Genomic DNA, 20,389 nt, shown 5'->3' on the forward strand with positions numbered 1-20,389 from the left:
TTTGGGGGAGGGAAAGGAAAAGATATCCTAGCAAAGTTCCTCAATCCATGTCTGAGTTCCCTAGTGTTATCTGGTGTTAAGTGCTTTGTTTCTTCAGCTACTCCTTTCTTCCATTTAAGGTATTCAAGATTTGGCATAGTTTAGCATTAGAGTTTGTATAGTCTTTCGCATATTTATATACTAAAATGGATTTAAGTGGCCACTTTTTGTCGATGTAAATTCATGCTTAGCCCTGTTTGTGTAAGCAGCAGATCTGCTAATTTTTTCATAGAATCTTGGACTGTTCATCTGCGCAGAAGCTTCAAATTCTGAAAAACACCCTCCCATCCCATTCAGCTGTATGTTTCTCTAGTTTATTTTAATGACAGAGCAGTGGTGCACCAGTCTTGAGAATTATGGTAGTGTGTGAGGAATGACACATTCAAAGTGATGATGGTTGAGGGTGGCACCTCACTGAGCTGGCATGGCAATGTTAGCACTTGGAGAGGCAATTGAAGTCACTGAACTGGATGGGCTCTACTTGATAAGAGAAAAATCTATCAGAATCTATAGAAACTACAGTCCTTGCCATATTGCAGCTTAAATCTTTCTCCTGAAAGCTCCAACAGTAGTATCTGAAATGTATCTTTTTTTATAGTTGTCTTCCATTTTCTTGGAAGTGTAATTTTCAAACCTGAACTTGGCGGTTGGTATACTTGTTGGTTAATCAGAACATGAGCATCATTCCTGACTTTATGAAGGAGTGAGCAAGTAACCTCATTGTGTGATGGTGGGTATTCTTACATGGGCATAGTGAAAGCACCCTACCCTTATCTGTGATTACAACATCTGTGCCTGGAAAGCTTTAGGTAAAAGTTGAACTTCATGTGGCTCCCTTGTGCAAGTACCTTATGACCACATGCAGTCCCTCCTTAACCTTCTTTTTTTTAATAAGATCAGTATTTCATTTTCTTATTTTGCACAGTATGATCCTAAGCCTTTCCCACAGCTTTTACTGCTCAGAATTCAAACCTTCCTCTGAAGATGGCTTTTTTCCCCCCACTGACTGCTTCTGGTGCTAATCATTATAGCGCCTGAGTATCTCACTATCTGAGTTTTATAAGTCCCTTGTGAGATGAGGAAGTGATATTTCTCCTTAAGCCTTGGCCCTCCTCTGTAAATGTAGTAAAAAGACAAAGCTATTAAACTTCAGTTCCTGACTTAAGGTACCAGAGACCTATTTTTATACTGACTACTCTGAGAATTCACAAATCACTGTTCCAAAAGACTTCAGCTTTTAAGTGATGGACCTCCTGGTCTTAACTCCTTCCAACCAGTGCCAATAGAGACCTTAATTTTACTGAAATAGCGTTTTGTGAGATGTACTGCACTTTCTTGAAAACTCATTTAAATTGAAAAAGAAAGTACTAAATCTATTTAAAATATGTTTGCACAGCTCTACTGATAGGTGAAGCAGAAGATTTTTAAGTGTTTGAAATGCTGATGCTCATGTGTGCCGGTCTGTGCAGATGCAATGCTGGCTGGGTACAACTTAAATGGACGTGTAAAGTTGCAAGTTTGAATCCCTGTGTCTACAAGAAGTTCATAAAAATGGCTTAACTTTAGCAACGAACAACTATTGAGAGTTAACTCTGTTGTCTTCTTGCAGATCTATTGCAGTTTAGCATTAAACAAACAAGATCCCAATGGGCCTAGTACACTTACTGGGAAAGACAAAAATCAACCTTCTGAGCCAATAAAACAGAACTGGGTTTTTCAACAGAAATAAAAGCTAAATATGATATGTCTTAGGTCACCCAGTCTAGCTCTTGTCCATACAGGGTTGTTCCCTAGAATGGATAGCTCTTGTTCTTGGTTGTGGGGTTTGTTTGTTTGGGTTTTGTTTTTTTGTTTGTTTTTTAAATTAAAAAAAAAAAGACAAGGCACATTTTCTCTTTTACCTGAAAACAAGTGCTCCAAAGCACAGCATATCTCAGCAGCAAGAGTATTTTCTGGTCAGTAAGCAAGTCTTTTTAGGATGGGCTACATACCTAAGCCTATGTAACTTCATTTTTCTTGTTGAGGTTGTGTGTCTTGGTAATCTTTGTTCAGCTTCACCCATATTTAACTCTTCTTTAGTATTTCTGTAGGAAGTAAATTCCTTTTTAAACCCTTTGTTGTGCATTCATTGTGGAGGGAATACAAATAAAATGTGAAGACATGTCATTTCAAGGTTCCAGTAGTATACCTTGCAAATAAATGCACAGTTGTGTGTAATAAAAAAAAAAAAAACAACAACCCAAAACAGTTCTCCGCAGTAAGAGCTGGAAGCCTGTGCATTTGTGGAATTCATCATAGATCATCAGGTACAAGTTTTTGGTATAAAACTTAATTTACAGAAGCATTTGCACTGTAGAAGCACCTTTTTCTCACCCTGAACAAGGGTAAATACAGTTCATAGTTTCCTCCTTGCACAGGACTACTGTGACTGAACAGTTATAAACATCCAAACTTCAGCAACTTAACGTAGCATTTAAACAATATTAAAATGCTGAGTACTGAAACATTTTGCTTTCCTAAGCTGTTCCTAAGATTTTGATTGCTTTAGGCACACGCAGTTGTTAACCCCAAGGCACTAAGATGGTAACCAAGCTCTTATTAACTGCTAAATTTTGGACAATACAGTAATAAAGAAAAGGGAGAGTGCTACAGAGATGGAGATCCTTCCCTACAAGAGGCTGGTAAGGAAGGTCATTAAAAAACCCCAACCTTGTTCAACATAGTATATTTAGCTGTTGACCAAGAAAAAAAGATACATAGGTGCTTGCCACAGACCTTCTGCTCTGTATGTTAAATTAGACGTACCTTAATGTGAGAAATAGAAGAAAATTAAGTTTTTGTTATTGTTTATTGCATAAGGTTTATGAATGGAGAGGACTGAAATCCTGCTCTAAATCTGTGGATTGCCATTTTGTTTTTTGAGATGTGCTCACTGTTTTAGTACTTGCCCTCCCCCAGTGCCACCATCATACCAGCAGAAAGCTCTGCTTGTGCATGCACGCAGCAGAAGGAAGAAATGCATCTCCCCCTTGTGTCACACCCAAGATCACTGTGAGTTATGTCAGTGTGAAGTTAGAGCTCCTGCTGCTGTATGGCCCTTGCAGGAGCACCTCCCAGTAGAGTGGCATCCCTGTACTGGAGAGGATAGTTTTGTCAGTCTCACACACCAATCAGGACTTTCCTTTGTTGGGCAGAATCCCCCATTTCATTAGGGTTTGATTCTGGTTTTGGCTGCCAGAGTAGTAACTAAAGCTTGATTCCTGAACAGTAAGTTAGCCTTAAATATAAAGTGTAACTAACTGAACAGATACCACCAAAGCTGCTGTTTAGAGGAGAATATTGAAGAACTAGTGAAGTCACTAGAAAATAAGCAGCCAACTACTACAGTTTCTGACACAAAATCAAAGGTCCTGTCTTTTACTAGGACACTGAAAGAATTCAGATGAATAATCATCTCTATAAGAATGCTTATACTCAGCTGCCCTTCAAGTAACTTGCTTAAATGTGATTTAAAATGTGAATTAACTTTTACTATAAAGCATCTCCCTGCTTGGCTTAGATTAAAGAAAAAACTGCAGCTTCCAAGCTTTTGATTACAAAGCAACTTATCACCAGCCACAAGTCGGGTATTACAGAATCATTTAGGTTGGAAAATACCTTCAAGATCATTGAGTCCAACCATCAACCATGCCCACAAAACCATATCCTGAAGTACCTTGTCTATGCGCTTTTTGAATACCTCCAGGGATGGTGACTTAACCACTTCCCTGGGCAGCCTGTTCCAATGCCTGACAACCCTTTCAGTAAAGAAATTTTTCCTAATGTCCAATCTAAACCTCCCCTGGTGCAACTTGAGGCCATTTCCTCTCGTCCTACCTCCAGCCACCTGACAGAAGAGACCAGCACCCACCTCACTACAACCTCCTTTCAGGTAGTTGTAGAGAGCAATAAGGTCTCCCCTCAGCCTCCTTTTCTCCAGGCTAAACAACCCCAGTTCCCTCAGCCACTCCTCATAAGACTTGTGCTCCAGGCCCCTCACCAGCTTTGTTGCCGTTCTCTGGACACATTCCAGCACGTCAATATCTTTCCTGTAGTGAGGGGAAGCTTGTCCTATGCCAAAGCTATTTAACACTGCATGCCTAGCTGTATTTAACACTACATTATTTGCCATTTGTAAGTAAGTTAATAAAATCTTATATATATGAACATGTTTTCATCCTGGAAGCTTTCCACAGTTCCTAACATGGCTTAAATTGCCCTACTTCTGCTTGAATTAAGACTTACTTAGAAAGATGTGTTTGCTCATCACCTTAGTAACCTGCAGAACCATGGGATGGTAGTAAAGTGGGGGATACCACTAATGGTAAGTGTAAGCATTTGTCTTTAAATCTGGCAGTTTTAAGGTAAAATACAAGCTTTCTACAGATAATGGGCATTTAGTACAAAGGACTAACGAAAAAGACTAAACTTGAACTAATTTGAGTTAAACTAAATTGTAGGTATGCATACCTTGGGTCTTTAGTGTAATTTTCATTTTAGCAGGCTTGAAATAAACCTCTAAAAGCATTAGGGAGCAGGATAAAAAACCCTGCCCACAATAGTCCTAACTACATTCCCAGGAAGAAAGCAACTTCCTGCTTAAATGGATTCCAAAGATGATCTGCATGGAGAAAGACAGACTTGTCAGATTGAATTCTTAGTTTAACAAACATTGCAGAAGGCATGTTTATGCAGACTTGGTGCATATTTGCAGAAGATAGTTTTCCATTTAGTTTCAAGTAAATTTCAAGGAGTCTTAAAGGTTGGTTGAAAAGCACCATTATGTATACAGTTGTTTCAAAGCAGTTCTTCTAGCCTCGAATGTGGTCACCAGTAAGAGGGACTTAGTGTTCACAAATTAGCAAGCTTTGAATCTGGGACTAAATCATTAATTTGGAGGTCTGGCTTTGGTGATTATTGGTGTTCTTTTGATGCCATTAAATAAAGGAGATAGACTAGTAATTCAGTGCAAATTACACACAATGCATTAAGCTTTGGGCTTGCATGGTTCTACTCATGGGTCATGTTTTTGGGGCCTGCAATGACTGAACTTGCAGTCAGTTCACGGTTTGGGCTATCTCTTCATTAGCAAGTAGTACACTGCAGTAGGGGCAGAGCTGTAGAGCAAAATATTTGGTACTGAGAACCTGACATCCCTGCACTATCTTTGAAGTTTTTATTTGAGCCTAGAAATAAAAAAGCTTTTCTATTTCAGCCCAAACCCTGGTCTGATCCAGCTGAATACCCATTAAACAGGTCAAATGCAGTTAGAGCATTCCAAGTGCATATTTCTTGCTTGAATTTTGGTGTAAGTGAATCCAGTTTGTGCACTGAGAACACTCCACTAACAAGCCAGATCATGGTAAATGGTCTGCCAGCTTGGAAGGCATAGAAAAGCTATTAGTTAAATATTAAGGTAACTAAAAATGTTTTTTATATACTTACTGCAGTGTTCCTGCTGGTTTCCATTTTGAAAGTGTTAATTTGCAGAACACTTAAGACCAGTCAGTATGTATAATAATCTTGAAAATTATTCTAGGTTCCGCTCCCCTACCATTTTCCAGGTGCAGGAGTCTTTTTGATGTCATATCCAAGAGAGCGATCACTAAGAGTATTATGGTTGCATAGCAACCTCAAGGTGATGACTGGTTTAAAGCAGTCCTTTGCTGTGCATTTCTTTTCCAACACAAGCCAGTCTCCTACCACTGCAACTAATAAAACTCGACGAAAAACATATTTAGTCATAAAACACTGCATAAGAGGTTTCTTTATTCAAACATCTTGTTCTTTCTAGGCACTATCACCAGATTACTGCACCAAGTTATCTTGAAGTACCCAGTATTCCAGCACTTTAAAATCTCTGCAGACAGAACACAAAGCCCCATCTTGTCTGTCCCTCTGCTTGGATTACGAGTTGAAAGCACAACAGAAAAATTCTATGTATGAAAGTAGAACTGAAGTAATATAACACTAGTAATCCAACTGTAACTTCCAAAAGCATTAGTTTTTTACCTAGTCAGCTACAGTGAAAGTCTTCTCTACAGAAAAAAAACCTTAAACATGGACATACACAACATACCAGTTATATATTCCCAGTTTTGTTTATTTTCATGGAATGCTAATTTAGTTACAATATGTCAGTTCATAACTACTGAAATGTGACATTAATTCATCTCCAATGCTGCAGAACAGTCTTGATTTATATATATGTTTTAAAACAATCTTATTTTACATAGTTGAGGTCTCTGGTGGTTTTTAAGCTCTGATGCTTAAGCACACAGCAAGCTACAAACCTTAGGTTTTATATTTATACATATATTCTGTGTATTCAGACAACTGCTGTAAGTTATCTATAATTTAATATTTATAAAAAGTGCATATACTGGTACATATGCACATCTAGAAACACACTTTTACTACTGCCTCCCTTTTTATAAAAAAGCTGTGTAACATACAGCCATATTATTCTCACTCACTGCTATTAAAGTCTTTTACTAGCTTTGTTACACAATTTCAACTATTCAATTCCCTCAAACTGAATGTAGGTATTTCTATGTGTATTTCCTCCTAAAGAAAAAAGTCCTCCCTATTCCTTTAAGAAGCTTTAAATCATGCATCAGTTTAGTAAACAGTCACTTTAGCATGGATTTTAGAATCCTAGACAGTGTAAAATCTACTTCTGGAAAATGTCTGTCTGTATATTTAATTTCTTCTTTTAGTTACAAAAAATATATAGGATTGAAACATACTGAATACATGCATCTCTCAAAGTGGCTATATTCTAGCCTTATAGATAAATTAAAAAAGTACACCCTTGCTAACAGGATGCAAACATGGCCTCAAATAGGCCATTACCTGTATTTAATATAGCTCATTACATTAAAAAGTTCAAGTCAGCTGTTCTCTCAAGATGGTGTCAAAAGACTGAAGAGCATAATATATTTATACTCAATATACAAAGGTGGGTGCACATACCTAGTGCCCTTTGATTATTCAATACTTTCAAGGCCTCTAGGCTTTGCCTCTGGTGATACAAGTCCTGAAATGATCTGAATGAAAGTTTAAGTTGAAAATTGTTTTTTAATATATCCTAAAAGCAAGTTGTGTTTAAAAGAAAAACGTACACTGAACAACCTGAAGTACTCACTGAAACTACTGTACAAAACTATTATAGATACAGAAAGAAATAATGGTGGACTTAACTTCAAACAGAAGTAACACTTGTTTAACACATGTAAAAACTTGCTTTGTTTTATTCTTCTACCAAGTAAGATTTGCAGCCGTTCAGAACAAGTAAAATTCAAACCACCTCACAATGTTTAAAGTTCTTTTATACAGTGCAAACGTTTAAGACAGAGTAACTCCCCAGTGAAACAGGTGACACTACTCAGTGCCAGTCTTTTGAAGATTCTTCTTTCAATAAGTCTATTTACACATTAAGCTAAAGGTTCACTATATATGAAGTTTGCTGAATATCAGCAGAAAAATACGTGAACTAGCAGCAGTTGTATTACGAACATATGATGGTTACTTTAATGAATGCATAAAGTTTTCAAGACTGTATTCAGTGTCATACTGTTCTTGATCCCACAGTTCTCCAAGGTTTTCGAGTACTGATTTCATTGATGCTTTCCCAGAAGAGGTAGAGGTATCTGCTTTTTCAGTTTTTCCATCCTTCACAGAAGAAAACAGATCAATTAATGTACAGAACAATGTTTTCAGGAATTTACTAAATTCTTCCAAATCTGATGACACTTTTGGGGAAACACCCCTTCTCCTGTTTTTCAGAGAGCTGTGTACTATTCATCATTCCAACTTCCAAGTGTTCATCTGATTAAATTTTACATTTCAAAGCAAAGCTTTTCCCTAAGCTTACTCTATTTTTGGTAGGTATTTGTAAAAATTATTCTTTACCTTGTCAAGAGTGAACAGATCAAGAAGCTGTTCTGTTCCCATACTCTGTAGGCTTGTGTTTTCTTGGCTGATCACTGTATTTGCAATATTCATTTTGAACTTTTGAAGACCCATGATCTTCTCCTCCAGAGTTCCCCTGGTTATCAGGCGATACACATTAACAACACGTTTCTGAAAGAAAAAAGCATACTTAGCTAAAAAAATACCATCTTAGGTATGCAAGAAAGCATAACCTTTTAGTATTCAACATGGACAGTCTGGAAGCAGTTTGGCTTGGAGTTACCCTTTAGTAATTGTACTCGGTAAGTCTGACTGCTGTTAGATGAAAAGAATGAGAGCGTGCAGCATAGAGTAGAGGCACATGCAATTGCATCTGTACTCAGGAAGTTAATAATTCACTGCTTTTTACAGCTGTAGACGGAGACTAACAGCAGTCACTCTTTCCCTGTCCAGGTGTCAGAGGACAATGCTGTGGGGCTTTCCTTCAGTTCCTTGTCTCAGTTGCATCTCTTCCTCCACTGAAGGGCAATTCTCCCTGGCCTCTCCTCAGCAGCTCAGGAAGCACAGAAGAGAAGGCATACCAAGTTCAAGATAGGATAAGAAAGTATACACTTCAACATCTGGCATATTTGCAAGAAAGCAGTATCAATGGAAGCATGGTACAAACTCCCAGACATCACTTGCATTATGTGCTACAACCTTACCCAAATTCGAAGAAGGAGGAGTTCAGCAAGGGAAAAAAACTTAGGGGAAATTAAGACTTTTTCACCTGCCCAATGCGATGTGCCCGATCCATGGCTTGCAGGTCTCTCATTGGGTTCCAGTCATGTTCCACAAATACTACTGTATCAGCCCCTGTTAAGTTAAGTCCCAATCCACCAACGTGAGTGGTGAGCAAAAGAACATCTATAGATGGGTCATTATTAAACCTGCATACAAAAAAGTTAAGCATGGTAAATTTCATTTAAATAATGAATTTATGAATCTCAATTTCTTTGAGGCAGACAAAAGAACAACTTTGTACCATATAAATACTATAGCTCATTACAGTTGGCCTTATATTGGTTATGAAGGGATATGCTTACCGTGAAACAATGGAATGCCTCTGACCAGCAGGTATGCTGCCATCTAGTCGCAAGTAAGTAACTGAAGGTAACTGAGGTCTGAGAAGGTCATGCTCCACTATATCCAGCATGCTTTTAAGTTGACAGAAGATAAGTACTCTGTGCTGGGCCACAACAGCTTCTGTACCACTTTCTGAAGATCCACCATTCCCCAAACCACAGTCTAGCAGCAGCTTAAAGAGCATTAAAGTGTATCATCAAAATGACAGTAGATCTCAGGTAAATATTGACATTGATAGACTATCAAAAGTAGAAATAAGAGAAAGAATAAACTACAGAAGGAAGTCTGTAAATGACAGTCACTTAAATGACATAATGCAAAGTTTGGCTTCACTGTCAAAGTATGAAAAATTTAAGAGTTGACAGAATAGTAATTTTCTTCATTTTGCTTTACTTACAATAGAATTTAAGTATGTAATGCAATCTAACTTTATCAAGCTAATAGTCTCCTGTATATTAAATAGGAAAAAAGTTTTTCTGTAACAATAGGGACAGGAGTAAGAAACAGAATAAAAACAAGTTTTGGACAAGGTAGCAAAAATTATGTAATCATCACCTTGAAGCAAGCTTGTGCTTCCCCCTCACCCCTGAATTAACAGGAAAAATAGGACATATGCCTAAAAAACCCCTTGTACTCTATTTCATTTGCTATTTAACTAGGAGTTTTAAGATCAGTTTTCATATTAAGTCATAAACAAAACTTGCTAAGTTGTAACATGCATAGAGACACATAGGAAATTTAAGGTACAACATGCAAGTCTACTTACTTGTTTTAAAGCAGACAGCTTAGGTGCATGTTGGATATCTCGAAGGGATGAATTATGAGCTGCAAGTTGCTCTGTAATTCTTTTATATTCTGGATGTTGGGTTGTTAACACTAACGCTGGATGGTTGCACAGCTTCCGTAAGTATTGCAATGCCTTTAATTATTTAGGAAATGAAGTGCAAAGAAATGGTTAGCAACAACATAGTTACAGAAAAAGGGTGAACAGAATTGATTGTAAGTATAGGGGCCACTCAGCCACATTCCACAATTTGGACTTTAGCGTGTATTTTCATTAAAATGAAGTTGCACATTTATTTTAAGAAAGCCTGTATTTCAACCTGTATCCAATAACTGTTAGGTGCATAATGACCTTGGTTCCTTTTCCAGGAACAGTGCAAAGACTACCATTTCCCACACCTTCATGTGAATGTACAGTATAGTAGATGGATTTGGGAGCTGTGCAGAGAATTATTTTTTCCAAGTAGCGCAGACTTAATCTGCAATTCCGTAAATTCTTCATAATTTCAGACCTAACCGTAAGGAAACTTTTTTGTCCATGTTTTATAATCTTAATTTTGTAGTGTATCAACTGATGAGATCAAAATTAGTTCCCTCTTGTTGTGAGGTTTTGCACTTTTGGTAACTAGTTTTTAATTGAGGATAGTATCCCAGACCCACAAAATAGCTGAACACCAGTTGAACTGAACACATTAAAAAAATTTAAGACAGTTTTATGTGACTTAAGACACAAAACCATAATTTAAGCATAATAGCTATACATCACATTCCATGCAATCTGATCCAAAATCTCAGTATTTCACTTAATACATTTGTGGCTGTATGATCCAAGTTAACCATTTTGATTTTCATTTTTTATTAAACCCCAAAATAGTTACCAGAAATAAATGAACTAGGTAGTAAAAATTACTGAAGAAATCTGTACCTGAAACACATGACCTGTAGCTTTAAGCTTTGGTTTTTCAGTTTCTTCATTCAGTGAAATTGAAGAAACTGTTTCATCAATATCACATTTGGCACGAGACTTGGCAAAATCTTCATAAAGCTGAACCTGTAGACCAGGCCCCAGACAAGAGAATGAGTATGTTTTTCCCTAACAGAAGATGAACAGTCATTTTTAGAATTCAGTTCTGAATTATCATAAATCAAGAAAGCTATTTTATATGTAGCACAAGATCAACATTAACAGTGGAATCTCTCACAGTCTATTTTCTTTCAGCTTGGAAAGTACTCTTTAAAAAATCCATAGATGCCTAGATGTTGTTCTTGTAGAACAATGCCAGAAATTAAGCTAAAGAAATAAGTCCATTGCAACTGGACTGAAATTAGTTTTTAAACACATACTAGAAAAACTTTTTAGTCCTGTCGTCCCAGACAATGTCAGAGCTGACATCAGATTGACCCAGGAATATGGAAGTGGTTCCTCTGTGGTCTTAACTGTGCTGAAAAAACTAAGCTTCCAGCCACTTTATAAGCATACCTGTAGAGGACTGAGAATACAATAATAATCTTGAATAATTTTGGGTGGAAGATCTTGCAGTACATCCTCTTTCATTCTCCTTAGTAGGAACGGCAGCACTTGGCGGTGCAGTGCTTCCATTGCAAGAACCCCTAATGAAGGCAACAGAAGAAGTACTTTAAATTTTTTTTTTTTTTCCCCCAGAACATGCAGCCCCCATCCCAATCTCATGTTGGAACTGACTACACTTTCTCTTTTCATTAGCAGTTCTCATTTAAAGGAAGAAAACAAGAAAACCAAGACTTAACATTTGATCCTTACCAGCCTCTTGTTCTCGACTGGAGCTTCGGGCATCTCTACTTGCCAGTATTGGTTTGCCATAACGAGCTGCAAATTGGCGTTCAGTACCCAAAAATCCTGGCATAAGGAAGTCAAACAACGACCACAACTCTAAGACGTTGTTCTGAGCATAAAAAAAATTTGTTAAATTATTTTCAAGAGTAATGAATTGTTACAAGTTATCAGAAACATTTCCATACATATTTAACACTGCCTATAAAACACTACAAACATAACACTTCAACATACTTTTGAGCTCCTGGAACTTGGTGGCTCTTTCATCAATCTATCATCAACCTAAGTTACAGGAAGACCTGTACATGCACTTTAACATACAAATGGACTTTCTACTGTGCCTGATGTCTTAAGCCACACCCTGAGTTCTTTTGGACAACAAACCCCAGGAAACTCCAGTGGTCTTAGTCCTGGATGAGACACATACTCCACAGACAAGTCATTAGGACAAAGCCCAAAATCTGGAGTTCAAGTTAAGTTTCTTGCTAATTTCACTAGAGACATAAGGAAATGCTCTCTCCCCTTCCCTGCATGCTACTTAAAGAACAAATGGTAAAGAAAGTCTTGTTGCCAACTTTTGAGCCCCCTTAGTACCATGGATCCTGCACCCCTTTCCCCTGTATGTGGGTATACTAGGAAAGGAAAAAGATATAGTTTCAAGCATTTAGCAATGAAAGACTTTTTTTTACAATGTATACTTTGAACAAGATGACTCTGATAAAAAGCATAAAGACTCCAAAATAGATCTCTTTTGCTTGCTTTCTACTACTCACCCAAGTTCTCAGGAAAAAAAGCAGTTACCTGGATTGGTGTCCCAGAAAGAATTATCCTGTAATTGGCAGTCAGCTGTTTTACTGCTTTTGACAGCTTTGTTTTTCCATTTTTTATTACATGGCCTTCATCAAGAATGCAGTAATTAAACTTAATATTTCTAGAAAAGAAGAACATAGACTTAAGTAGCATTTAAAATTCTAAGCTATTAAAAACCTCAGAAAACAAACCAATTCTTACCTGAAGAAGTCAATGTCATTTCTTACAACATCATATGAAGCCACTATGAGATTGTGTCTTTTCACCTGGTGTTGTAATCTTAAGAAAAAATATGAGATCATAACTAAAGCGTTCTTTACATGTATTATTTCAGCCTTTAAAGATACCATCACAAGTTTTACCATCCCCACAAACTATGCTTCAGCAGTAGTAGTAAAGCGAATTGCAAAATTGTGTGGTATTTTACTCTACCCAAGTTATTAATGCAAAATACATTACCTTGCTCTCTCAGTAGGAGGTCCTGTATAGTGCAAAGGATTAAGATATTCTTTTGAGCAAAATTTGCCCACTTCATCCACCCAGTGTCCTGTGAGTGTAGGAGGGCACACCACCAAGGAGGGAAGAGGAACACTGTCCACCAGTTTTGTTCTTGCATATTCCTGAGCCCTTTAAGAATATCAAAGCAAGTTTGAAAAAATTTGTTTTTCACAGAATAGTTGAGGTTGGAGGGGACCTCTAGAGGTCATCTGGTCCAACACTCCTGCTCAAGCAGAGCCACCTACAGCCAGTTGTCCAGGACTATGTCCAGAATCATTACAATAGATAAAACCTATCATTAAAGCCTTTAAGATAGCATGTTATTTGTTTAAGCTTACCTGAGGCAATGATCACCTGCAAGAATGCAAATGGATTGTAGAGTTTTTCCTAAGCCCATGTCATCACAAAGAATTCCATGAAGTTTGTATTTATTGAGAAATGCCAGCCAGTTCACTCCATCCTGAAATCGGAAAATAAGAAGAGCACCTCAGAACTAAAAACTGGCTTTTGGCTAGTTAAGCTTCAGTTCAAACATCTGTATGTTCTATCATCCATCATTGCCAAACTATGAGCTTGTTTCCCACCATGAATGCATCCACTACAGCCCATTCACTCAAAGCAGGTGGGAATAAAGGGAGAAACATAAGCAGCCAAACAGTACAACAAGGCCTAGCTTTGCAGTAATGGGCTGCCAAAGTCAGCTTAAGCAAAGCACAACAGCCCATTGGCCATTCTCTGAGAAAAATGGCAGGATCCAGAGAAGTGGGGGGCAACCCACCATTGAAAGAAAAACAGTACAAATGGCATGCATTACTTAATTTGTTCTTCCTTACCCAAGAGTCCAAGATACACACCACAGAGCTAAAAACAAAGAACCAAAAAAACCCACAAGCAAAAAAAATCCAGCACCCAAACAACTCCTATCCTTCCATAAAACTGTATCAGACTGGAACCTATTGCTCTCTTCAAATAAGAGTATAAGCTGTTACCTGCTGATATTTTCTGAGCTCTGCTTTGATTGGTACTGGAATTTTATAGTTTTCCAGTTTTTTTCCATCCAATAATTGTTCCAGAAAGTGACGTTCTTTAGCTTTCATTCGGATTAATTCTTCAGACATGTTTGGTGGATCTGGTATACCAGCCTAGGATAATATTTTTAAAGCAGTAATGTAAGGGCTACAGTACTTAGTTCTCACACAGACAATAGGAAATAAAACCTCATACCAGCTTAGACATTTATAAACAGATGGCAAAGATCTGCAGTCTTCTCAATTGTATAAGTCCAAAATCAGTGCTATACTTGTTTGATTCCTTGCAGATCAACTCATCCAGGGTTGTAGGGTGCAAAAGAAATTCTGCCCCAAAGGACACTCTGAAAAGCTTGATACAGTTGCACAGAAGAGGGGAAGTCCTGGTCATGCTTCTAAGATTTTACAAAGACTGAGCTATTCTACCTCTAACCAGAGAGTCTACCTGTCTGGCTAGAGAATCCTTTGACACCCATTTCTCCTTAGCCACAATCTACCACCCAAAGTTAGATGGATTCTTCTCCTATTGTCGTGGTTTAACCCCAGCCAGAAACTAAGCACCACGCAGCCGCTCACTCACTCCCCCCCGCATCCAGTGGGATGGGGGAGAAAATCAGGAAAAAAGAAGTAAAACTCGTGGGTTGAGATAAGAACGGTTTAATAGAACAGAAAAGAAGAAACTAATAATGATAATACTAATAAAATGACAACAGTAGTAATAAAAGGATTGGAATGTACAAATGATGCACAGTGCAATTGCTCACCACCCACCAACCGACACCCAGCTAGTCCCCTGAGCAGCGATTCCCTGCCCCCACTTCCCAGTTCCTATATTAGATGTGACGTCCCATGGTATGGAATACACCGTTGGCCAGTTTGGGTCAGGTGCCCTAGCTGTGTCCTGTGCCAACTTATGCCCCTCCAGCTTTCTCGCTGGCTGGGCATGAGAAGCTGAAAAATCCTTTACTTTAGTCTAAACACTACTTAGCAACAACTGAAAACATCAGTGTTATCAACATTCTTCGCATACTGAACTCAAAACATAGCACTGTACCAGCTACTAGGAAGACAGTTAACTCTATCCCAGCTGAAACCAGGACACCTATGGATGTTAGCAGAATTAGATCTAAAGTGATACTGAAATCCATAGGATGAATTCAAGCAGTTAGAAACTATTGGGAAAAAGAAAAACCAAACCTCTCCAGATTTGCAGTAGCAGACCTTGGCTTCCCAGGTAATTCCCATACTAGGCTGGAAGCCCAAAGAAGCTATCCGGGGACCAAATAGGTTCATTCTTGCTTGCTAATAATATACAGTAGTAAAAGCAGCACTGACATTTTCCATCATCACATCTGTCATCCCAGTTTTCTGGGCTACATCCATCTTTAGTTACCTTTACTTCAAAACCGAAGTTACTAATCACTTAGGCTGAGAAGAAAAACCTATCACATAATTCTACCATGTATGTGGTTAATAAGGAAGGGGGAAAACTAACCCAGATTTCAGATGTTAGAAGTGCTCCAATAAGGTATTTAAGTACATACATACACACAGACAACTGCCATCTTGTTCAAACTGCTCTTCCTACCCTCCCTTTTAAAAGAATGTCTGAAATGTGAATACCATGCCAGCTGACTTGGTTCAAGTATATTGTCAACTTGCAGCATGACTGCTTATCAATAAAACAGGACAGATTAAGTTGAACCATTTATCTTACAATCCTTTTCTCAGTCATATTTTTGTTTTTATGGTTGAATGAATAATGAAATTGAGAATAAAGATACAGGAAACTGAGCATAGCTAAGTTCTCACAACTCATTTATTGCTATTGCTTCTAATTCCTCACAGGTAGAAACCAACACAAAAATACAGATTAGAAACTCCATGCTTATTCAGACCTCTATCACTTTTTCTCATCCAGCAGCTGAGTTCAGGTCTTGCATTTTAGGCAGCATATAAATGCCAGCAATAAACACAAAAGACTAGACAGACTTTTTGTTTTGTTACAGAACTGTAAGTCATGCTTCAGGGTCATGAAATTGAAAGAATAGAAAGTTTTTGTTTTAATAATACCACTATAACTAGTGAAAACTGTAAGGGGTTGTCTTATGCAACGTCTGCAAGACTACCCTAAAGTCTTCCCATTTAAATAAGTAAAACTGTACCCATAAAACACCACTCCATAAGTTTTTTCAAACGAAGCATGTGTGAAACTTTGTCTATGAAAACTTGATAAGGTTATTTCAATCTCAAAAAAGGATTCCTTAATAAAGTATTTCCCCATGAAACAACTATTTCCCTAGTCCCTATCAGTCTACCCCCTCTACTCTTTCCACTGAGATGACTCCAAACCCCCTCTACAGTTATCAATTTAAATTCCTTGTTTGGCCTAAAATTTAAAATTGCTAGCATTCAAAAGACTGTCCTACAACAGTACTGGTATTTTCTCTCATTATTAATCTACTTCACTCCCAGTTTGCATATTTTTAAGTTTGCATATTTAATAGTTCAATATCTGATACTGAACTTCCTTAACTGGAAGGGGAAGTCCTAAGGGAGTGCTTGAGTTACTACAGAAAAGAAACATGAACTGATCATGCATATGTATGCAATTAATAAAATAAGTAGTCTCGTTTTAAGAGATGCTCACTAAAATCTATTAAAATAGCTTTAAAAAGCAAATCTAAGCTACATGTATTCCATAGGACTGTATTTAGATGCATATGAAGGGCACTGGTCTAAGTGGCCTTGGAATGAACAGCAGCATGCCAGGAATTAATTTCTACTTTGCTCACTTTCAACTTTTTCAACATTTCGGTGCAAGCATATAGAAAGTGCTCCATTTAAGGTAGATTGCTAATTATCAGATCCTAAGGTTCTATTATGCTAAATTAAAAAAATGAGATAATAAAAGGTACTAAACCCATTAAATGAACTTTTTTTTTCCATTAGAAACATGCAAACAAATTCTGAACTGTCTTCTATTACCATCTGGTGGTAGAAATAAGTTAGAAGCCTTGTAGTCCCTAAAGTGCAATATTAGAAAGTGTCTGAGGTATGCAAGTTGTAGTAGGAATGAGAAACTGAAGCAAATCTGTACTGATTAAACACTACTGGATCACAAAATGCATATTATTTTGTCCAAAGCTGTAGGGTGGGGCTTTTTGATTTTAAGAACTAGGAATAAGTAACTGTACTTATCTCCACACTATTTCTACTACTGCTATTTCATTTTTCCTTTGAAATCAGTATTGCTTTTCTATGCATTTCTCTTGACCACATAGACAACACCACACATAGGAGTTGTATGTGCTCTCTCCTAACACTTTTGAGCCAAAACTAGCAACAGCAGCATTATACACAATTAATGAATATACACTTTAACTTCATGTACACAGTTGAAATGAGTTTCTTATAAAGAGAAATTTTACTTTAACATTAATTTAGAAAATTACTAACAGAGGGTCCAGTTTTACTCATTTTACATTATAAAGGATGTATCTTCAATTACCTGTTACAAACTCAACATCTATAAAAACAGTTACTTATCCAGCGTTTAACAAGCCAGAAGCTTGAACTTTGTGGCTGGTGAAAAAGTGGATACAGCACAGTTCACATACTTAGTATACTTACAACTTGAGCTTACCTCAAGAGGCATTAGTCTAATCAGTGTTGCAAAGCACTGAGTAGCCATAAAGCGTACACTGTTTGTCTGATCACTCATTCTACCCAGAACTGGAACCACTAGAAGAACAATGTATGGAACAATACCAACATCCAGCTGCTCCATTACACCTGAATCAGTTATTAAGGAAATCGGTTTTACCAGTTCAGGATTGTCTTAACATCAATATATACCTGGCAGATTTCACACTCAAGAGGTAAAAGTCATTAACACATTACATCCAGATGAACAAGATTTCTACTAACAAAGCAATAGAGGGGGAGGAAGCCTGGTCTACCCAGTTAAATTTAGCCCAGTGAATTCCACGGTTTGAAAAGCTGAATTACCTCCACCAAAACTTCATTTGATAGATGAAATGAAGGCAATAGGAATGAAAGTTTCTTCTGTTTCTTGTCTACAGGAGGAAAACAGCTTAACGTTTTATTTCATTCCTCCTCCCATTTTTTTTCAGGCAACAGTTTTTGTTCCTCCAAATCATGCAACTGCAAAGAAGTTTCTGCATTTTTGAATACTCAAGCAAGGATACATGCAAGTGCTTCAATTGCACCTTCTTGTTTGGTGTTGTCATCTATTGCTCCCAACCATGGTAGAACTTTCTCTAGGAAGATATTCATTGTTTCCATGGTAGCTATTTTGCTCATAACACCTACACAACGAGCAGCCATGTGTCTCACCGCAGTGCTGGGATGTTGAAGGCACATATAAAGATGAGGCAAATGCTGTATTAACTGAATAGCAGAACAAGATGGGGGAAAAAAGGTTAATATAAATCATAAACAAATTACTGAATTATTTTGAAGTAAACAGTCTTTTTTAAGCCACTGTTGCCTCCCAAAGACTGCTTGAAATGGCTTCTTCACAAGATCTAATTGTTTAGAACTGAAAATTGTTTCAGAAGACAGACAACTGAACTTTGAACAAGTATTACTACCCAAATACAGTTAAAATTCAGAGTAACAGAATCTTCAGGGTTTTAGTCAAAATGAAAATTAAAGAAGCCCTTGATAATTAAGAAGTGTTTCACACTGGAAAAATACAGTACTAAGTACTCAGAACTTTTCATTAAAAAAGAATTATTGCTTAAATACAGATACATAGATTGAAGAATTCCTTCCAGCTAACAAATTTGTCCTAGATTCATCCCATTTACGTTTAGGCAGATTAATTATCCATGTTGGGAGTCTTATTAACTCTGTGTGACAAGATAGACACCCAGAAGGAAACTCACATCTTCCCAAGGGGGTACATGTGTACATACATGTCCTTCATCAGCACAAACAACATATTTATGTCAGATATGTTGAACAGATGGTCAGGTTTTTCCTAGCGTGGAAGTCCCTAAATATTAGCTTTAATGAACCAATTCCATCCTTTCTGAATTCCTACGATTTTTTTTTTGAGACCTGTATATAGTATTACCACCCTCAAAACCAATCTACACATTAACTACATACCATATGTATGTATATAAATATATGAAATACATCATATGCTAAATTCACTCAAAATCACTTCAGTATTTTATGAAAATAGATAAGAAAGAATGCCATGTGTTCCATATGAATCCTCCCCATCTACTCAGAATTCTACAGCCATTCTTTATACCCATCCTTTCCCATCATATCCTTTCCAGAAAAAGTTCTGGCCTACTTATTCCTTGCATGGGAGCCTTTTCACATTTTATCATCCCGTTGCCCTTCTCTACACCTCTTCCAGTGCTACTACATTTATTCTGAAATATAGTACTGCAAATAGGCTAGAACTGAAAATTGTGTTCAGATGTAGGCATAATGACAAATTCCTTGTTCCATTCCTTTCTTAAGTTTCTATTGTTTTTTTTAACCAGTATTTTACATTCAGCTGGTATTTTCACAGTACTACCCTAACTCCAGGATCTCTCTCCTCAGTAGAAATAGTCAGTTCAGAGCCTACTACTGCATCTAAAATGTTAAGTCTTTTACATTGAGTGGTGGGTAAAAAGAAATAATTAAAAGAAACATCAAATGCAGTCTGCTTGGGTGCACACTGAAGTTTCCCATAATTTTTGCATTCCCTGTACAGGGAGCCCTTCTGACAACCTTAAGCCTGTTACACAGTAGTCAGGCAGTAAACTGTGCAGTCTTTATTACTACCATTTTTCCCCCTACTCTGGCCACACAAACTACATATCAGCCTATTAGAAGTCAACCCATTTCAGTCAGCCACATAATGCAGCATAACAACATTTTTTTTCTGTACTTTAATAACAAAGAGAAGGCATCATATTAGCAGACTGTTCTCCAAGTTTAGGAAATCTGGAATTAGAAAAAGCAGAATTGAGACACTGACTTCAATGTGACACAATAGCATAATTATTATCATAACTCAAACTTTAGACACAATCTTGTCTGGGCATCTCATCCAGAAAAGGATAGGCTGAGGCTAAATTGTATGTAGGTGTTTGCTTTTGTGGTTTATTCTACAACCTGCATAAACAAATACAGAATTTAACATCCTATAGGACACAGGGAAAAAACAACTTTAAAACATAACAGCTTAACTGCTGAAGACAGAAGGCTATGTCTTCCATTTATCAAGACTAGGATACAGGACTTGGAGAACAGGCAGACTAGCAAGTGAATAAACACACCATTTGAGCAAAATTAGAAAGACATC

The 20,389-nt window shown here is 37.3% G+C and overlaps 1 protein-coding gene and 1 long non-coding RNA gene across 3 annotated transcripts in view; one reads left to right on the top strand and one right to left on the bottom strand.

Moving 5' to 3' along the window:
• Positions 1–6,160: 6,160 nt before the first annotated feature.
• The window catches only part of BTAF1 (B-TFIID TATA-box binding protein associated factor 1), a 52,245-nt gene continuing 38,016 nt past the window's right edge, over positions 6,161–20,389 (bottom strand). For both annotated transcript variants that reach the window (XM_069796673.1, XM_069796672.1), the window contains exons 24-38: positions 18,261–18,462; positions 17,696–17,844; positions 14,011–14,163; positions 13,360–13,481; positions 12,983–13,150; positions 12,725–12,802; positions 12,515–12,644; positions 11,681–11,822; positions 11,381–11,511; positions 10,826–10,951; positions 9,884–10,036; positions 9,078–9,289; positions 8,762–8,921; positions 7,993–8,163; positions 6,161–7,752 (exon numbers count right to left, since the gene is read on the bottom strand). In XM_069796673.1, the coding sequence (XP_069652774.1) occupies positions 7,606–7,752; positions 7,993–8,163; positions 8,762–8,921; positions 9,078–9,289; positions 9,884–10,036; positions 10,826–10,951; positions 11,381–11,511; positions 11,681–11,822; positions 12,515–12,644; positions 12,725–12,802; positions 12,983–13,150; positions 13,360–13,481; positions 14,011–14,163; positions 17,696–17,844; positions 18,261–18,462 (2,244 nt within the window). In that variant the 3' untranslated portion in view covers positions 6,161–7,605. The remainder of the gene's footprint in view (positions 7,753–7,992; positions 8,164–8,761; positions 8,922–9,077; positions 9,290–9,883; positions 10,037–10,825; positions 10,952–11,380; positions 11,512–11,680; positions 11,823–12,514; positions 12,645–12,724; positions 12,803–12,982; positions 13,151–13,359; positions 13,482–14,010; positions 14,164–17,695; positions 17,845–18,260; positions 18,463–20,389) is intronic.
• Positions 8,458–12,713, top strand: LOC138687739 (uncharacterized). The gene is made up of 2 exons (XR_011326876.1): positions 8,458–8,596; positions 11,624–12,713. It is a non-coding gene; the product is annotated as an uncharacterized lncRNA (long non-coding RNA).

The sequence above is a fragment of the Haliaeetus albicilla genome, chromosome 11 (assembly GCF_947461875.1).
Source record: "Haliaeetus albicilla chromosome 11, bHalAlb1.1, whole genome shotgun sequence".
Lineage (NCBI taxonomy): Eukaryota > Metazoa > Chordata > Aves > Accipitriformes > Accipitridae > Haliaeetus > Haliaeetus albicilla.